This window comes from Nicotiana tomentosiformis, chromosome 4 (genome assembly GCF_000390325.3).
Source record: "Nicotiana tomentosiformis chromosome 4, ASM39032v3, whole genome shotgun sequence".
In the NCBI taxonomy this organism is placed as follows: domain Eukaryota; kingdom Viridiplantae; phylum Streptophyta; class Magnoliopsida; order Solanales; family Solanaceae; genus Nicotiana; species Nicotiana tomentosiformis.
This window is the reverse complement of record NC_090815.1, coordinates 93,524,109-93,543,811: the sequence shown is the minus strand read 5'-3', so window position 1 is coordinate 93,543,811 and position 19,703 is coordinate 93,524,109. Positions and strand designations below refer to the sequence as shown.

The window sequence follows — 19,703 nt, the reverse complement described above, 5'->3', positions numbered from 1 at the left end:
GATTTGATACTTCAGATTTTTGGATATTCGAAAATCCGAATTTTTTATACTTATATTAAGTCCATTATCCATATGCCAATAGTAATAAGTCAAATACCCTACCATTAGACATTATCTCATATATTTAATACTAATTACTAAGTTATTGTTAGAATACTTTCTATTTGGACATAGTTTTACTATTGCTACTTCTTATTGGCCTTATCAATGTCTTTTGTTGTATTTTTTTTTAATGATTTCATTAGTTGAATACTTGGATGATTATAGTGAGAATGAGGAACTTTTTAGGTAATTTAACATGAATACTTTATTTAGATGTTCATTTTTGTAAGAAGAAGAAACATCTAAACTTATTCTCAAAACAGAAAATCCGAAATATCCAAACCTATTAATCCAAAACCGAACATAAAAAACTCAATCCAATCCGAGCTTTTTTGGATTGGATTTGGATTGTCATTTATTTAATTCAAAAATCGAATATTCAAACCACAATATTCATATTCAATCTGAACTGCCCGAACACCCACCCTTATACTTACCAAACTTTCACCATTATAGGGATATTGGACGACAACCCATGCATTCATGATAGTGCTCTCTATGATCACTTATTTTTCAAATCCACACTGCTTCTTTTGGAGGACCTATGCATACATCTCTCTCATCTATTTGACTATTCTTGATTGCTATACGAGGATCACTTACGGGGGTTGCAAAAGGCAGGAATGAAATTTCATCCTATAAGAGGAACCAAACTAAGAAAAATAAAATCTTTACTGCAGCTGGAGGCAATCCGAGCACTGGATAAGAGAATTGATATAATGAATATATGAATCCCTCTATTAATCAAGATGAACATATATGTATGTACATGCAAGTACGGAGTACCTATCGGCATAAACGAATCAATTTAGATAGCATGTCATGTTACAGTAAATCACCTGAACAGATTTATTTCAGACCCAAAAACCCACACTATACCTCTTAGATGCCACTGCATAATTTTTACCCTGAAAAGATAGTGCAATATTGCTACAGGTGCACAACTCATAGTAATGACACCATTCTTACTGCCACTGCATCAGTTCTCCAATTCAATCAAATAATGCTTGAAAGAAGGAATAAAGGCCAAAGCAGTGAAAGAATGATACCTCTAAAGTGACATGAGCGTCAAATGTAGGAGAAAAATAAAACCACTAATATGTGGAAGAAAATGTGGAGATTATTACCCTGTCAATGCATCATGTACTTGGCAATACAATGATTTATCACTTTATAATATCATCTGTTCTTGATCCTGGTTGATCTAGGAAATTCTTGCAAAGTAAAATCCAAAGCAAAGACCAGAATCAAACAACAACCCACCTCTGGAATTGAAAATAAGCAGAATAAGAACATTGTAAACCAAACAAATTAATCAGTGGTCTTCATAAATTGCTTATAATTTCGTTGTCTTTTAATAGGTAAAAATGTTAATTTCTCATCCTTCACTGAACATTATCTGAAAGCACGCATTCTTTTACAATTGGAAAATTCAGATGATTGATTACAACAATTCCTTATCAAAAAGAAATTGATTTCAACAATGACACTTCTGAGATGCCAAGACCACTTGGATTTGATGTGGAAACCCGACAAGTGAATACACCTGCTTGGAGCATTAAGCAAATATTATGGCCAAAATAAAAAGGAACACGAACCAGTTCATTAAAACATCAAACCAGAGTTCCGTCATACCTAGTAAACTATGACTTTCACTTTGAAATGCAACAAATAATTGCCGATATGCATCAAAGAGCTAAATGCCATCTTCTGTCCATAAAATAACTGATGACTAAGGTTCTTGCTTTGACCTGCATTGGGAGGCATCATGTCCAGGTGAACATCAAAATAAAGAAACATAAAAGAATTGTGAGTATTAAATATGGGGGGAAATGAACCCTTACTGCAGTGGGATTTTCTTCTCAGTCAGCATGCTCCCGGAAACGTATGATATTGTTGATAAAGCTCCTCTCGCGACGATAGCTGAAGATTAAGATAGATAAGACACACAAATACACACGTCATGCTTTTCAGAATACAATTTAGTTATAGGACTTCAAAATTATAGCAGTTCAGTTTTGATGTTCTGTCTTTGAGCCTAGTCTCCTACAATTCTAGTCCATAGAGTGCATTGGACAACAAAAATGTTAGCTCTGCAAAGGTCATCTTCATAAGCTCCCTACAAACTTACATGATAAAGGCTGCTAGCATGAAACTGGTGATTCCCACTAAGAAGTGACCGCTAAATGTTTTCCAGAAGTCATCCCGATCCAGAAATATCTTTTCTGAAATTAGAGTGACTACTCCAGAAAGAAGCAGAAACGTCCAACCAGAGGGCAGGCAGCTACCGAAGGAAAATGAGGATGAACCCTGAGAAAAAAATCCAAAGAATAGTAAAGCATCAGGAAAATTATTGGTTTTGATGATAAAAAGCAAAATAATTTCACAAGCTTAGCAAATACCTGAAAATAGTTCCTGATGAATACTGCTGAGTAAGTGATCCTTAAAGCCATATCTTTCAAAAAGTCAAGGAACTAGCGGCTACAAGTTTTAGATATCCTCAAGGACAACTTGGTTCACACAGTTCCAATGATCTAGTGAACCACTCATACACTTCCAACTCTGGACACAGACGACTACAAGTGCTTGTTGCCTTTCATATTTAGCAGATAGCCGTTTCAGTTTTAGCAGCCAGCAACAACAAAATGTTAAAGATGCTTGCACACTACTACTGCTGTAACTTTGCTACTAACTGCAAAAACTCAATAGCAATCATCAGTTAAACACTTACCTTCTCATGCAATATGGCTTCCAGACTATCATCACCAAAGTGAAAAGTGAAAAACCAAGCTCTAATTGGCCTAGTTCTTCTACAGTTCTACCTATTAGAAGTGTTCCTGAAAATAGTTCTTTAATCTGAAAATGATAGATTGTGAAATTGCAACGTGAAAGATGCTGACAACTGAAATATGCAACCCTATGATGTATGGTACATGATATTCACCATCCCCAACAACCTAATCAGAACACACCACCAAACTGTAAGACCTTGCCTTATTTCTGAACCAAGATCTGCAGTGCGAACACTGATCATCAATTTTCTTTTTTTAAAATAAAGAAGCAAACACTGTCGAAATTCCAGGAAAAGAAACTTTAATGCATCATGAAAGGATACTCAAAGAATTTGCTAAAATCAACCCAATTGCACCAGCTGAGCGTATAAGAGAAACATTCAACACCAGGTAAATCAATGAGAACACAAGCAAGGAATCATTTGAGCGCTTGAGTTGAATCTCATCTGCGACCGCATGCAAAAATGCTTCAGATATTCCTGCACCAAAGACAGAAAAATTTGACAATTTCATAATAGTATCTGTAGACCTTAAGGCTGGTAAAGCTAAAGAAAACTTCAGTTGGTCGGTAAATTCAACATATCATCTTCACAAGGTGAAAGCAAATACAGACAAATCAGATGTACAATCTTTTGAGCACATCATTGCAATTAATATTGCAGGTTGCAAAACGAGAAGAGAACACACTTGATTGTAGATCTCAGCTACTTGAAACAGAATATATAAGCTTTCCATCAGTTATATAAAAAGCAATAAGCAGCCTTATCAGAAAAATGTAAAAGGAATAAACGGATTCATAAATGATCAAATTATTAAAATCAGATTTTTTTGAATGAAAAAATGATCTAAAACCTCCAATAATAATTCATAAAGGCAGTGGGTTAGCGACGTTGCATTAGCATACATAGCTGCAATACATCACTACAAGGATTTCTAGGTAGTTTCTGGAATGTCAAGGATTTATAATCCACGAATTAAAAAGATTAGGGATATTGGGATCTTTCGATTCTGGTCATACAGGTATTAGCTGCATTTTAATTGGAACGTCCTGGTTATCCTCCATGAGCAAGAAGACAGTGCCCTGTCCTCATAGTGACAAAGCACAAAAGATGGCATATTCCAAAAGAAACTTGCCAATAGTTTCATCCCTACGTAAGAAGCCAGATAAAAGTCACCAATTTCAAAAGCATGCTTCAAGGTTGTATCACTTCAACAATACTGAACAACAAAAATGACTGGTGGATAAACTTGGCCCGACTCCAGTTAAGAGCTTCAGTACTGCTTTGCCAAAATTTATCAGAAAGCTCAAGAACTGCATCACTCGCAGAAATTTCAAACATGAAAAGTACTCTTATCTAAAAAACTTTGGCCGTGGAGGCTGCAGCAGTAAAGTTAATTACAAAATCAAACACATTACTGATTAAAATAGAAGCCAAAGTTGGGAAATGCAATCTTCAGTTCTTCACAACCTTTTTTCCATATATAAACAGCTGTCTCCACATCATAATTTACTAAAATTGACGTTTCAGTGGACCTGCTTAATTATCATCATAAACTGCTGCTTGCTTCATAAAATGATCCTCAACAACTACTAAAATTACACCTCGGTCCCAAATAAGTTTGGATCGGTTATATTAATTTCATTTACCACGGTAATCTATTTAAACTCATATCATGCCAACTTCATAAGATAATCCCGTTGCTAAAAGTAGTTTGTTTGCAAAGTTTTCGACATTCTCCGCCCTTATTTACTGAGAGCTATAGGTTGATTAGGTGCCAAGTATCACATTTGAGCGTATGGAAGTAAATCAGCTCCAATTCATGTGCTGTGGCCCGGTTATAAATACACAGGAACCACAGAAGAACCAATAGATATGAGCTGCCGAAACTTGAAATCAACAGAGTTAAGAAAAAGTCAAAACCCCATAATATTTCATGATCAAAAGTGTTTCGTTTCAAGTCATAACATCAGGTTATGGGAGGACGAACTAGAAAACCTATAGTATATCATCAAGGTAACTAATTAAATTAAATCTTAAGCACCCAAAATAATTAATGAAAAGGAAGATAGAAATAGGAATAGTTCTGGACCTTCCAAAAATATTTGACAGTTGTTGAGGGGGTCCCTCAACTTTCAGTATTACAGAAAGGTTTCAGCATGGAATTTCTTTTGCGCTCACTTGGCCTTATTCACATAAAATATGGAGAGAAGGTCCTTTGAGTCTAGATCATGGTCAGTAGCCCCATCAGGTCGTAGTGAAATTATCTCATGATAATACAAATGAATCATACAAAAACAAAGGAGAACCTACTCAAACTGTCAGTGTTTCCTTTTCTGTCAAAAGTCTTAAATAGAATTTTTCACATGGATCACTCTAGACAAGGATGGCACGGTTTATTATCCTATTTAATCGGTATTCCTATCAATTTGTTTCATTAACTCTAATTGGTTTTAGTTATTAGATGAGAATCACTGTTAGAAATGATAACTGCATAAGATTTTCACGGAAGTCATTATTTTCTAATTAATTATTCAATAATCGCTTAGTTCAGATATTATAATCAATTTCTATTATGAAAACCAAGCACGCCCTTACCATTCATAGCCAAAAGAATCACATAGAGGCAATAGTATCGTAGAGCTGTTGAAGCTTCTCCATCACTCCACTTGCGACCATACAGCAATCTGATGAGAGAGTAGGAATAGCTAGGGCCAAAGGCCATGACCACCAAACCTACAAGACAAGCAGTTTTGGAAATGAAGATAAGCTAATTGGAGTCTAATTCGTTTTAAAAAACCTAAGAACCAAAATGAAATAAAAGCTTACCAAGTTTTTCAATGTAATAAGTACAAGCAGCAAGTGAGACATATCGTGTGTCAATTTATTGTTCGAAGCATATTTATCAAAAAGGAAAGGAATTAGTTTGAAGCATATGGTAATGATGCTGATAAACCAAGCAAAATGCCTGAGCAAGAGCAAGTCTAGAGAACATATTCTGGAAGCTTCCTATTTCAGTGGCAGCCAGAAAGCAGTCTACTACACATTTTAGAGTCTTAGTTAAGTCATAACATCCCAAATGCTGAGTGATGTACATCGGCCTCTATCTTTTGAAGCTTTCAAGTGTTCTTTTTCTCTTAGGTAGACTGTGAATTTGTCACCACAATAGTCGTGTGCCCGAAAGTAGATGTTTTAATTCAGGTTCTTTTTAGATTCAAGATTCAGCAGTCCATTCCACTCACGAGAAAGGCCCTTTCTGCAATAAAGATTTGCAAAGCAGATGATTGAGTTTCGAAAACTAAAGAGTGGCGGAGAGAGCTTTTTTGGGGGCTAATGCAGAAAGAGTTTTTTGTTTCAAATTATCATAATGGCACCAACAAGGTGCTAATTTAACTTTACAAAAAATTTCATCTTTAGAGCTCCCAAAAAAATTCATAAGTGTCTAAGCAACCTAAATTTTCCTGTTTGCATAAAAAAAATGCTTAAATAACAATGTTTTACTCTGTATAGCGTGTCCTTCAAACACCTCGTATTTCTCTTTCCAGATAACCCATATGATGCAAGGAGAAACGTCCCACATTTTTCTGCCATATTATACAGGATGGTATAAAGAGTAATTAACAATGACAGAGAGGATCCTTACACTTATTTCGAAGCAGCACTCATATTCGAAAGACTAGGTTGAATTTCTGTAAGAAAATACATCGATACCTAATGCGAATCTGACATACCGTATAAGTTGTGAGAAGGTCAATGACTAGCACCCAGAATGTTTAACAGTAGAATCATTTTCAAAAAAGCATGACATCATTTGTACGCTGATGTCAATAATTTGTAAAACTGGATTTGAGAATTTTTGTCAATGTTTGCTAAGATAACAGGCCCGGAAAAATTAAGACTTGGCTAAAACTACTGAAGATGTTGAACATTGTCCATCACCTTTTTTACTCATTTAGTAACAAGCTTCTAAATTCATGAGCCAGTAAGATAAGTAAAGGTAGGTAACCATGAGTCCAGCTATATAGCTACAACGATTTCCAAAACAGATGCAATAAATAAACAAACAAATAAGTAAAAAAAAAAAGGGCAGCCCGGTGCACTAAGCTCCCGCTATGCGCGGGGTCCGGGGAAGGGACGGACCACAAGGGTCTATTGTACAAATAAATTAGAGCAATTATGAAAGATGTCATAGTTACCTATTAGTAAAACAAGTTTCAAAGCCTCAGATAAACTTTTTCCCAGTTTCTTTTGCTTCTGTGTGTGTTCACCTGTCAAATTAGTGAAACAGCTGAGGCATCAGCAAATTGCCACTTCCAATTGAATGAACAGAAGAAAGACAGTCAGCATTAAGTTAAAATTTTGGTTTATAGCTTTGTGGTGGCTAAAAACACCAATAATGCAATATCAGAGCTAAGTTTAAGTAAACGCTAGCAAGTTTGGAGAAGACTGTAAGTCATGGCTGAAATATAGCCGTTCATTGTGTTTTGGTGCACTAAACCAGAATTCTTGGAGAATACAGCATCAATTTCTGTCATCAAGTCAAAGAAGCTTTTTAAGGAAACCAAAATGGCCTAGAAATTGAGATCCTGGAAGAGGTTAAGTCTGACAAGTGCACAGTACACATTCATGCTATAGGATAACCGGGTTCATTGAAGTAATGAACCAAGCAAAATTCTGTTAAAGAAATAAATACATCAAGTAGCATCAGAAAAAAAAAAGGCAAAAGCAATAGTTCATGTTGGTTGTTAAGGTTAAATAAAAAGATAAGCTCATTTATCTATTTCATAGCTTCTGCGCAAAATCCTGAAAAGTCAAACCAGAAATATAAGACATGCCAACAACTAGTAAAACCCAGTATAACCTTTGGTTCAAAAGTATTTCTTAATAGGCGTGGCATCACTTGAGGAACCACCATTCTCTCTGTGTCTTGTCTTTCAATAAGGCATGAAAAACTTCCATAGGAGCCAGTCAATAAATCATGTTAAGAATGGGATCTGTAAGGGCGAAAAGAGGTAGGTAGAAGGATGATTATTTGTCATTTCCCTGTTTGGTAAGTAAGTAAAAATGGGTCATCTAACCTCCCAAATCTAGACTGAAAAGGAGGAATTCTTATATCTTTTACGTCCCTTATAGTTGTGTGTCACAATATATGAACAATAATCCAACTAAAGGAATTAACTTCATGAATTTCTCTCTTCTCGCCCTTCCCCTCCCCCTTGTGAAACCAAATTGACATTACTCACCACGATAACAACTAGGCAAGATTTAGAAGAACATACAAATTGAAAAAAAAATAAAAATAGGTGAAGTCCTATAACCAAGAAGAGTCCTATAAGAGGAAGGCGAGATAAACCTGATGCAGACCTTGCAAATGTAGCATATGAACTTTCTTCAAATGGGAGAAACACCAGTCTAACCACTAAGCTGCCTGAAAAATCAATTATATGTTCTGGTAAAAAGTATGACCTGTTTAAGCAATATGCTGCTTTGTTAAGAAATCATACCTAGTTTATCTACAAGCCCATATACTGCTTGGTTATATGGTGTGTCCAACCACACAAGAACCATCTTTTCTCCTTCTTGAAGAAGCAACTTTCGGAAAGATTGAAAGGTAAACAACATACACATTTTTGAAAGCTGCTCATCAATGCCTCCATTTCCTACACTAGAAAGGTATTGACTGTTAAATAAATTAAATTCCAATCACAAGAAGAAAAGAACTGTCAGCATAAGAGAAGAGGCAGAGAGATATTGTGAACAAAGTTGAAAAATTGATATAACCAAACCAAAGGTAGGCTTCCATTCATTCCTTTGTATTTCTTGTAGCCAAGTCCCCAGCCACCCCCACTTCCAAAAAAAGGGAAAAAGCTCCATTCTCATAAAAGATTGACTTGTTTTCTTTAGGATCACTCCCTCCCTCCCTCCCATATATATATATAGATAGATAGATGTTTTTGTGTTTTGTCTGTAAATCTGCTATAAGCATCAGCTTGTGCCTTACTTTACATATCACTTATCAAAGAAAATATGGAACGTATAACATGCATGTGAAACAACAGAAGATGAGTAAACATTAGAATTCTTACCCAAAAGGAAAGAGATCAGAACTGCTATACATGTGAAAAAGAAGAAAGTAGCCCCAGTAGCCAAAGAACACACACGCTCCAAATGCGACTTGCGACAAGGCAAATACAATTGCTTTCTCCTGAAAGTAAGAAATCCTAATCTTAAATTTTTGTATATTGCTTTCTCCCGAAGGTTTGAAATTTTAATTTTCAATGTTTGTCACCACAACTAAACTGAATTAAGTTCTGGCGTCCCTGCAAGTACACAACTCATGCAAGGACATGGAACAGTTATGCGCAGAGTTTTATGAAAAATCATCAGATTAAATAAGACGAGGGACTACAGAAGATAAAACTCATTCATCCACCAGAAATGGTGGACCAGAATACTTCTATATCAAAGTTTAAGGTCGACACTATTCAGTCAGGCAGCAAATACATGCCCGCAGATGTACCAATCAAAGGAATCATGTCTTTCAAATTTCAATTATCAAAGGAAGAATGCGTAAAATAAGGCATGAGGGGGGTACATTACTGAAAGCCACCAAATATTTACTGTACTGGAAGCTCCTTGTTATTGAAATTAACAGAAGCATCACGGAGATGCAATTAAGTACAAAAGTAGGGTCCTTTTCTAATAAAGTCTGTTAGTTTACAGATATGTACATAATGTAGTCTTGTCCCACGTTAGGAATATGAGTAATATGTCCTTGTAGAGTATAGCTATAAATAAGGACCTCTTGTATTGTATTGAGTATCTAATATCAATAATATATTTTCTCCCGTGCTTTCTCACATGGTATCAGAGCTTCGGTTGAGAAAAGAAAAGATCGTTGTGCATCATTCCAGCGACATCCGGGAAGAAAGAACTCAGTCACCGTGCAATTTTCCGGTGACCTAAGTGACTGTTTGCGTCAAAGCCACTATTTATCAGCGTTGTGAACAAACCAACACCACCACAAGGTTCGACGTAGTCCCGCGACCAAACCCCAGAAAATTCCACCGGAAAACTCATAGCCACGAGCTCTCACGCGCCGGGCAGAGTCCAAATTTTTCGGCGAGATCTGTGCACGCGCCGGGCGCGTGAGACCCCTTATAGCCATTTTCCGACGAACTTCCTTCAGGAAGGCTTACTCGCACAGCAATTCCGAGTCGACCAGTGCTATCCCCAACAAATTCCGACCACTTTGAGTTTTTTCCGGCAGCTACAGTAAGATTCCGACTATAGTATTCCCTTATTCTGTTTCAGTGTTTCCTTACTCTGTTTCAGTAGATTACAATTGATTCTTTCTCTTATTTGGTAATAATTTGCAACGATGTCTTTGGGATTTGATGTTTTTGGGTCTAGAAACATGAGTTCTGGAAGCTCTAGTGTTATGATTACCTCGAAACCTTTAATGGGAAGTTCCAACTACTTAGCTTGGGCTTCATCTATCGCGTTGTGGTGTAAAGGTCAAGGTGTTCAAGATCATCTAATCAAACAGTCTAGCAAAGGAGATGAAAAGGCGATAGCACTTCGGGCAAAGATCGATGCTCAGTTATGTAGCATCTTGTGGCGATCTATTGATTCCAAATTGATGCCCTTGTTTCGTTCACTCCAGACATGTTATTTGGTTTGGGCAAAGGCTCGTACCTTATACACTAATGACATATATCGCTTCTATGATGTGATATAGCGGATGACAAACATAAAGAAGCAGGAATTAGATATGTCTACTTACCTGGGTCAAGTACAGGCAGTCATGGAGGAATTTGAGAAGTTAATGCCAGTTTCTGCTAGTGTTGAAAAACAACAAGAACAGCGACAGAAGATGTTTCTAGTTCTTACCCTCGCTGGACTTCCTAATGATCTTGATTCAGTACGCGACCAGATTTTGGCTAGTCCGACTGTCCCCACAATTGATGAATTATTCTCTCGATTACTCCGCCTTGCTGCAGCACCAAGTCACCCAATGATCTCATCACAGATACTTGATTCCTCTGTTCTCGCATCCCAGATAATGGATGTTCGGGTGTCTCAAACTATGGAGAATAGACGAGGAGGAGGTCGTTTTGGAAGATCTAGACCCAAGTGTTCTTATTGTCACAAACTTGGACACACTCGTGAAATGTGTTATTCCTTACATGGTCGTCCACCCAAAAATGCTTACATTGCTCAGGGATTTTCTTTATCTAAAGAAGAATATAATGAGCTCCTTCAGTATCGAGCAAGTAAGCAGACATCTCCACAAGTAGCCTCGGTTGCTCAGACTGATACTTCTGTTTCTGGTAATTCTTTTGCTTGTGTTTCCCAGTCTAGCACTCTTGGCCCATGGGTCATGGACTCCGGCGCTTCTGATCACATCTCTGGTAATATATCACTTTTGTCAAATATTGTATATTCACAGTCTCTTCCCACTGTTACTTTAGCCAATGGATGTCAAACTAAGGCAAAAGGAGTTGGACAAGCTAATCCCTTGTCTTCTATCACCCTAGATTCCGTTCTTTATGTCCCTGGCTGTCCTTTTAGTCTTGCATCTGTTAGTCGGTTGACTCGTGCCCTCCATTGTGGTATATATTTTATTGACGATTCTTTTATTATGCAGGACCGCAGTACGGGACAGACAATTGGTACAGGACGTGAATCAAAAGGCCTTTACTACCTTAACTCACTTAGTCCTTCCACAACATGTCTAGTTACAGATCTTCCAGACTTAATCCACAGACGTTTAGGACATCCGAGTTTATCCAAACTTCAAAAGATGGTTCCTAGTTTATCTAGTTTGTCTATATTAGATTGTGAGTAGTGTCAGCTTGGGAAATATACCAGAGCCTCCTTTACGCATAGTGTTGAGAGTCATGCAGAGTCTGTTTTCTCCTTAGTTCATTATGATATATGGGGTCCTAGTAGAGTCAGTTCAACCTTGGGATTTCGTTATTTTGTTAGTTTTATTGATGATTATTCAAGACGTACTTGGCTTTTCTTAATGAAAGATCGTTCTGAGTTATTTTCTATATTCCAAAGTTTCTGTGCTGAAATCAAAAACCAATTTGGTGTTTCTATTCGCATTTTTCGCAGTGATAATGCCTTAGAATATTTATCTTCTCAGTTTCAGTAGTTTATGATTTCTCAAGGAATTATTCATCAGACATCTTGTCCTTATACCCCTCAGCAAAATGGGGTTGCAGAGAGAAAGAATAGGCACCTTATTGAGACTGCTCGCACACTTCTAATTGAATCTCATGTTCCATTGCGTTTTTTGGGCGATGCAGTTCTCACAGCTTGTTATTTGATTAATCGGATGCCTTCATCTCCTATCAAGGATCAGATCCGCATTCAGTATTGTTTCCCCAGTCACCCTTATACTCTCTTCCAACTCGTGTTTTGGGGAACACGTGTTTTGTTCTTAACTTAGCCCTTGGGAAAGATAAGTTAGCTCCACGTGCTCTCAAGTGTGTCTTCCTTGGTTATTTTCGTGTTCAGAAGGGATATCGTTATTATTCCCCTGATCTTCATAGGTACCTTATGTCAGCTGATGTCACATTTTTTGAGTCTAAACCTTTCTTTATTTACCTCTGCTGACCGCCATGATATATCTGAGGTCTTACCTATACATACCTTTGAGGAGTTTACTATAGCTCTTCCTCCACCTTCGACCACAGAAGTTTCACCCATACCAACGTTGAGAAGTCTAGTGTTGTTCCTCCTAGATCCCCAGCCACAGGAACACCACTCTTGACTTATCATCATCGTCCACGCCCTACATCAGGCCCAACTGGTTCTCGTCCTGCACCTGACCCTACTCCTACTGCGGACTTGTCTCTTCCTAGTACACCGATTGCACTTCGGAAAGATATACGGACCACACTTAATCTAATCCCCATTATGTCGGTTTAAGCTATCATCGTCTGTCATCTCCCCATTATGCTTTTATATCTTCTTTGTCCTTGGTTTTCATCCCTAAGTCTACAGATGAAGCGTTGTCTCATCCAGGATGGCGACAGGCTATGAGTGACGAGTTGTCTGCTTTACATACAAGTGGTGCTTGGGAGCTTGTTCCCCTTCCTTCAGGTAAATCTACTGTTGGTTGCCGTTGGGTTTATGCAGTCAAAGTTGGTCCCGATGGCCAGGTTGATCGACTTAAGGCCCGTCTTGTTGCCAAAGGGTATACTCAGATATTTGGGCACGATTATAGTGATACCTTCTCTCCCGTGGCTAAAGTCGCATCAGCCCGCCTTTTTCTATTCATGGCTGCGGTTCGTCATTGGCCTCTCTATCAGCTGGACATTAAGAATGCATTTATTCACGGTGATCTTGAGGATGAGGTTTATATGGAGCAACCACCTGGTTTTATTGCTCAGGGGGAGTCTCGTGACCTTGTATGTCGCTTGCGTCGGTTACTTTATGGTCTAAAGCAGTCTCCTCGAGCCTGGTTTGGTAAGTTCAGCACGGTTATCCAGGAGTTTGGCATGACTCGTAGTGAAGCTGATCACTCTGTGTTTTATCGGCACTCTGCTTCAAGTCTCTGTATTTATCTGGTAGTCTATGTTGATGATATTGTTATTACTGGCAATGATCAGGATGGTATTACCAATCTGAAGCAGCATCTCTTCCAGGACAGGGGGAGCCGTTTAGCGATCTTGCAAGCTATAGGTGGCTGGTTGGTAAATTAAATTATCTCACAGTGACTAGACCCGACATTTCTTATCTTGCGAGTGTTATAAGTCGGTTTATGAATTCTCCCTGTTATAGTCATTGGGATGCAGTTGTCCGCATTATTCGGTATAAAATCGGCTCCAGGCAACGGGTTACTGTTTGAGGATCAAGGTCATGAGCAGATCGTTGGATACTCAGATGCTGATTGTGCAGGATCACCTTCTGATAGACGTTCTACGTCTGGATATTGTGTTTTAGTAGGAGGAAATTTGGTGTCTTGGAAGGGCAAGAAACAGAACGTCGTTGCTCGGTCTAGTGCAGAGGCAAAATATCGAGCAATGGCTATGGCAACATGTGAGCTAGTCTGGACCAAACAATTGCTCAAGGAGTTGAAATTTGGTGAAATCGGTCGGATGGAACTTGTATGCGATAATCAAGCTGCCCTTCATATTGCATCAAATCCAGTGTTCCATGAGAGAACTAAACACATTGAGATTGATTGTCACTTCGTCAGAGAAAAGATACTTTCAGGAGAGATTGCTACAAAGTTTGTGAGGTCGAATGATCAGCTTGCAGATATTTTCACCAAGTTCCTCACTGGTCCTCGTATTGGTTATATATGTAACAAGCTCGGTACATATGATTTGTATGCACCGGCTTGAGGGGGAGTGTTAGTTTACAGATAAGTACATAATGTAGTCTTGTCCCACATTGGAATAGGAGTAATATGTCCTTGCAGAGTATAGCTATAAATAAGGACCTCTTGTATTGTATTGAGTATCTAATATCAATAATATATTTTCTCCCCATCAGAGATTTACATCACTTACATGTTTAAGACTACACCAAAAACTAGATTAACTAAACATTAGTCTTCAAACTATGCAGACGTTTGAGACTCCTTCAAAATATTGTTTCTGCACACTTTCAACGGTCAAATTGGTGTTTCATCAAAGCCACTTTTTAGGACTAAATTTCATAAATTAAGGCAATATAATTACTATTCATAATATAATTCAATCCTCAAGAGGTATATTATGCCATTGAGCAACAATTCCATCTTTGCATAAATAATTTAAGGCAATGAACACGATTGACTAACAGTAAACTCACTTAAACTGTAAGTAAAGATAAAATTTAAATCTGAAAACTACAAAAGATAAATAATGAAGATGATCAATAGTTGTTTACCATGCCAGGTAGCTTTACAATGAGCATGTAGGTAGCTATACAACGTGAAAGGGTAGCTGCACTTTCAACTATCAAACGCAACTTAAGGAGAAGCAAATTCTGAGATAAGATGTAAAAGGGTTCGGCTAGTAGCTCCAATATACATGCAAAACCTGCTCGATGGAAATAAAATTTCCAATAAAAATGAAAAAGTCAGACGAGAATTTTTCCAGAAAATTTCACAAAATCAACTTCAGGGACAGTCCAATACATGATATATTCAAGTCTCGAACATCCAACCAGATGTAAGTAGGAAAAAAAACGGTTCTAAGCAGGTCAGGATTATGTTAAACTCACATTGAAGCCAAAGACATACAGCACATGAATAACAATTTCAGAAGGGCATACATACAAACCCTCACAAGTAACAGTTCAAAAGCCGAAAACAGAAGCAACCATGGCAGCATAGTTCTTTTTTTTTTTTTTTTGATAAGTAACCATGGAAAGCTTAGTTTTCCTGGCTCACATTGATAGCCAGGCACACAGCACAATGCTTTAAAAGACTGTATATCAAAGTTTAAGCTCACCATTTATCCATATAGCCTGTGCATATTGACTAGAATAACTTAGTTCTTGCCACCATAAAACAAAAAGGCATCCTGCAAATGTGACAATTATTCCCAAAGGGAGGGTCATCCATGCTACTCTCAACAGTTTTGCTGCATTTTCTCTCAGTGATCCGCCACTGCAATTTAAAGACAGTAACTTCCTTAAACTTCAAAAGCAGATCCATATGTATGTATCCTCTTGCCCTGTCTCATCTCACATATTTAATCTGAGAATTCAAAACCTTAGCCACCTATTAGTTCTCGTCTTTGTCAAAGACCTCTAGAAAGTTTCACATGCTTATCCACATTGTCACAAACAATGGAAGTCCTTCTCTAGAAAGGACTTTTACATTGTTTGAGTCGATGCTGAGAAAAAGCAACAGGAAAATGTAAAAGCAAGTGGATGATTTTTCAGGCTTTTTGAGCTCTTTGCAAATTAAATGGAAATCTTTGGCGATTCACCTACCTGGTGCTTGTATAGTACAAAATAAAGTAATGATTTTTTAAAGAAGTTATAATCTGGAGATTAGTTTCACTCCTATTCCAATTGGTAAATAACAAGCATAATTAGGTTTAATGTGGATCACATAAAACAGATTTTCAAAATCTCACAGCAAAAGTATAAAAGAACATTTTATTGACTGACCATAACAGCTTGACACAAAATATATGCTTACTACACGAGATGAGTACTGAACTCTTTAATTTCAATATAAAGAGAGAGAAAGAGTTGCAACAGGCTTCTATTGATTTGATAATTTTATTTATTGAAACTAAAAGAAATTCTGAAATGAAATACAAAGAACAAAACTAAAAGAAGCATGAAAGAAAACATCCAATAGTACCAATAAATGTCGGCCCTCATGCATGCTCGCCTGAAGCCCTCTCGACTAAGAAAAAGCACACAAGTAATGAACAAGTGAAATTGTACAGCATACAACTGCATGATGCACAAAGAAGTGTTAGACATTTCCTGTACATAAAACCAAAAGTCAGGTTGAAAAGTACAATAAAACATACGAGTTAATTGATAACATGTTGAACTCACATCACCACAAACATCATTCAAAATTATGGTGAATCGATATGGTACATGTCAACATAGATGCTGTATTGTCTAGTTCACAACCAGTCAGCCACAAAAGTTTATACCAGAAAAAGAAAAGAAAAACAACTTAAAGCTTATAGCAAGAACAAGTGAGAGAGTTCTTCTCATTCTTTAATCCACCTAATTTAGTTGACTTCTCCCTGTTCTCGCCTTTCCATCATTCCATGGAGAGGCTGCCATCTTTTGTAATTCAAATTAAAATCAACCTAGTAGCACCAATACCTAAATAAAGTTAGTAAGGAACCTCTCCAGAAAAATATTACATACTTCAACTACTATTCATAACATACCCGAAATACTAACTCTAATAGAATGACCAATTCATACTTTCGTTTGTTCAAGTTTGATCACCTGTTCGGGCTCACAAACTTCTATTCAGTATAATATAATATGAAATACCAAGAAACGAATAACAATTTCCCTTTTCTAACTTTTACATATAGTAATCTTTCCAAGTGTTGTATTCTCACCCCAAGAAGAGTACAAAGTAAGAAGAAACAACTGGAAACCAACTTATTAACAAAATTGCACCTACAAATACATTGACATATACATGAAACAAAAAAAACAACAAAGCTTCAATCTCTAACTAGTTGGTGTCGCTGATAAGAATCTTCAAATATTCATATTTTTAAAAGGTGATGGCGGGGCCAGCTTGAGGGCACCTCAACTATTCCATTTGGTACCTGCAATCTCTCACCACCTATCAGCACATGTACCAAGTAACTCTGTCTACCAAGTCTTAGACAGAAGAGAAGAAATCACTTGGTTTTTGTGTCCACCGGATTTGAACACTGGTCTTCAAGGACCAAGATTCTAAATATAGTCATATACATAAAACAACAAAAACCACAAAGCTTCAATCACGAAGTAGTTGGGCTCGCCTATAAGAATCCTCCATACTCATTTTTTATAAAGGTGGTGTCGGGCTAGCTTGAGTGCACCTAGACTATTCCATTGGATGAGAATAAATCACATAGCATTTGTCATCTATCAAGGACCAAGGTGCACCCACTTTATTGACCGCTATGCCACAACCTTGGATGCTGAATCTTCTAAATTAATGCTACTTTATATTTCTAGAAAAAAAATTTACTTTATTTGGGCGCATTCATTCCAATGCTCGCTAAATTGTCTTTTAAATTTGCAAAACACCTTCTAATTGGATCACATACTCTACAAAAATAAGGTTGAAAAAAGAAGGCGGATATGATATAAAACAATGGTTAAAATAGAATAATACCGCATAGTCTTCTTCAGTGAGGTGCCGAACGATCCAAGAGTTGAATATGAATGGTATTCCCCTTGATAAAAATTGAGTTGCTACAAATATGAACACATTACTGAACAAACAATGCTAAAAAAATATGAAATTGAATAAATATAAGGTGAGAAGGTAAATAACTGACCTAGCAAGTACTTGAATGTGTGAGATAAATTCGCCGAGCGGTCTCCATTTTCAGTTGATTGAGAAGAAGATTTTGACATTGCCTTCTCTCTGTCGAAAAATGCAATTTGGTTTGTTGAACGGCTCGATGTGACATATATAGTGTTTAGTTGAACCGGTTTATTTGGAGGAATTCTACTTAACCTTGGAGAGATGGAGTCAGCCGCAATGCCCTTGGAATCTTTCCGGTAGATGTTTAGCGTTATTTGCGTCAATTTATATTAATTTACTACTAACGAATTAAGGTAAAAATATTCATTTACTTAAAAGTACCAAATAATGCCTCTAAACCATTGAATTTGGCTTTAAAATATCCTCTTTTCACTTATGGGACCTTAAATGTCCTAAATGTTACTTTTTATCTTAAAAATACCCCCAACACTAATGGTTGACTAACAGTTGACTAGTTAAAACATACACAAATATGTAAGAATATTCAAAACTGATAAAAAAGTCATTAAGCCTTAATTTGTACATTCCTATACATATAAAAGTTTTTTTTCGTTTGTTTTCACTCGATATCTCTGTGTGACTTTTTATCAAATATACGAAACAAGTTTCTTGAATTTTATCTTCTAAAAGCAAAGATACGAAGCATTATTTTACAAACCAATTGAATCATAATCAAACTCAAACTCCAATTGTTATAACATGAGTATCAAGCTGGAATACATGTCTCAAATTCACAGAGGAAAAAGCCCATATGCAAAGCATAAATAAAAGCTTAAAATTAACTAACAATTGGATTTTATGCATACAACATCATAACTAATAAAAGGTTCAACTACTCTATTCAAGAAGAAAGTACTACAGTACACAAAGAGCTGAAATATACCTACAGCGTCAATGAAGAAATTCTTTCAGTTTAGAATCAAATATTCCCATCTTGTCTTAGCGTTTTGTGTCTGTATTTTTGTATGTGTGTGTTTCTGATTTGTTTTGGTCGTGAAATGGGGCGGGTTAATTATATGGAGCAGGTATTAGTGGGTTGGTCGTGTATCAATAGAACAACGCAAAGTGGCTCTTCATAAAGCCCCACCTAGTCAACTGTTAGTGGCAGGGGCTAAGACAAAAAATAATATTGAGGGCATTTACGATTCAATAGTATCGCTACCCAAAATTCAATTAGTCGTGATGACATTTAACTCAACCCGCTAGGTAAGTCAATTAATAACTATCTAATTTAATAAGATTTATTCAGATAAATAAATGATAAAATAACTGAACTTTAATACATTTTCCAAGGACTGGTAGTATAAATCATGAGCTTTTAAGATTTAGATTTTTATAAAACTGAATTGAAATTATTACAACATCCGTTTGAAATGTAAACGAACAGAATTCGAATCTAATGCTACCAAGAACAAGTGATAGCCATAACTGGAACGCAGGTACATCTTCAAATCCAACTCCCGTCGTACGAAGCAACATCAGTATCCAACATCCACGTAAGGTGCAGAAGTGTAGTATGAGTACAACCGACTCCATGTGCTCAATAAGTAACAAACCTAACCTTAGGTTGAAAGTAGTGACGAGTTGGGGCAAGGGTCAGAGTCCAACTCCAATAACCAGCAACAGTTCATAATAATCATAATAAAAATAGTGCCAGAAGATAACCCAGAAGTATGATGCTCAACTCGCTCACAGTTACGGGAAAATAGGTATGTTTTTCAAATAAAATAGTAAAATCCAAATCTTTTACTGAAAGCACCAAAATATGAGTAAGTTTGTAAAATCGTGATTTTCTTTCCAAAACTTTTCAACAAGTAAATGTTT

The 19,703-nt window shown here is 36.8% G+C and overlaps 1 protein-coding gene across 3 annotated transcripts; it reads right to left on the bottom strand.

Moving 5' to 3' along the window:
• Positions 1-1,397: 1,397 nt before the first annotated feature.
• LOC104109100 (uncharacterized) lies at positions 1,398-18,879 on the bottom strand. Of its 3 annotated transcripts, none has more exons than XM_070200015.1 (17): positions 18,763-18,879; positions 17,890-17,978; positions 17,724-17,803; positions 16,218-16,312; positions 15,352-15,509; positions 14,786-14,937; positions 8,980-9,098; positions 8,398-8,558; positions 8,247-8,321; positions 7,090-7,161; positions 5,492-5,629; positions 3,218-3,373; positions 2,505-2,557; positions 2,234-2,412; positions 1,947-2,025; positions 1,738-1,853; positions 1,398-1,648 (listed from the first exon to the last, which is right to left on the bottom strand). In XM_070200015.1, the coding sequence occupies exons 2-15, from the start codon at positions 17,966-17,968 to the stop codon at positions 1,965-1,967; spliced, it is 1,578 nt and encodes a 525-aa protein (XP_070056116.1). In that variant the 5' UTR covers positions 17,969-17,978; positions 18,763-18,879; the 3' UTR covers positions 1,398-1,648; positions 1,738-1,853; positions 1,947-1,964. The 3 variants fall into 3 exon arrangements, with proteins under 3 accessions (XP_070056116.1, XP_070056117.1, XP_070056118.1); XM_070200016.1 differs by lacking the exon at positions 18,763-18,879 and adding an exon at positions 18,072-18,740; XM_070200017.1 differs by lacking the exon at positions 18,763-18,879 and having other exon boundaries at positions 17,886-17,984.
• Positions 18,880-19,703: the final 824 nt, after the last annotated feature.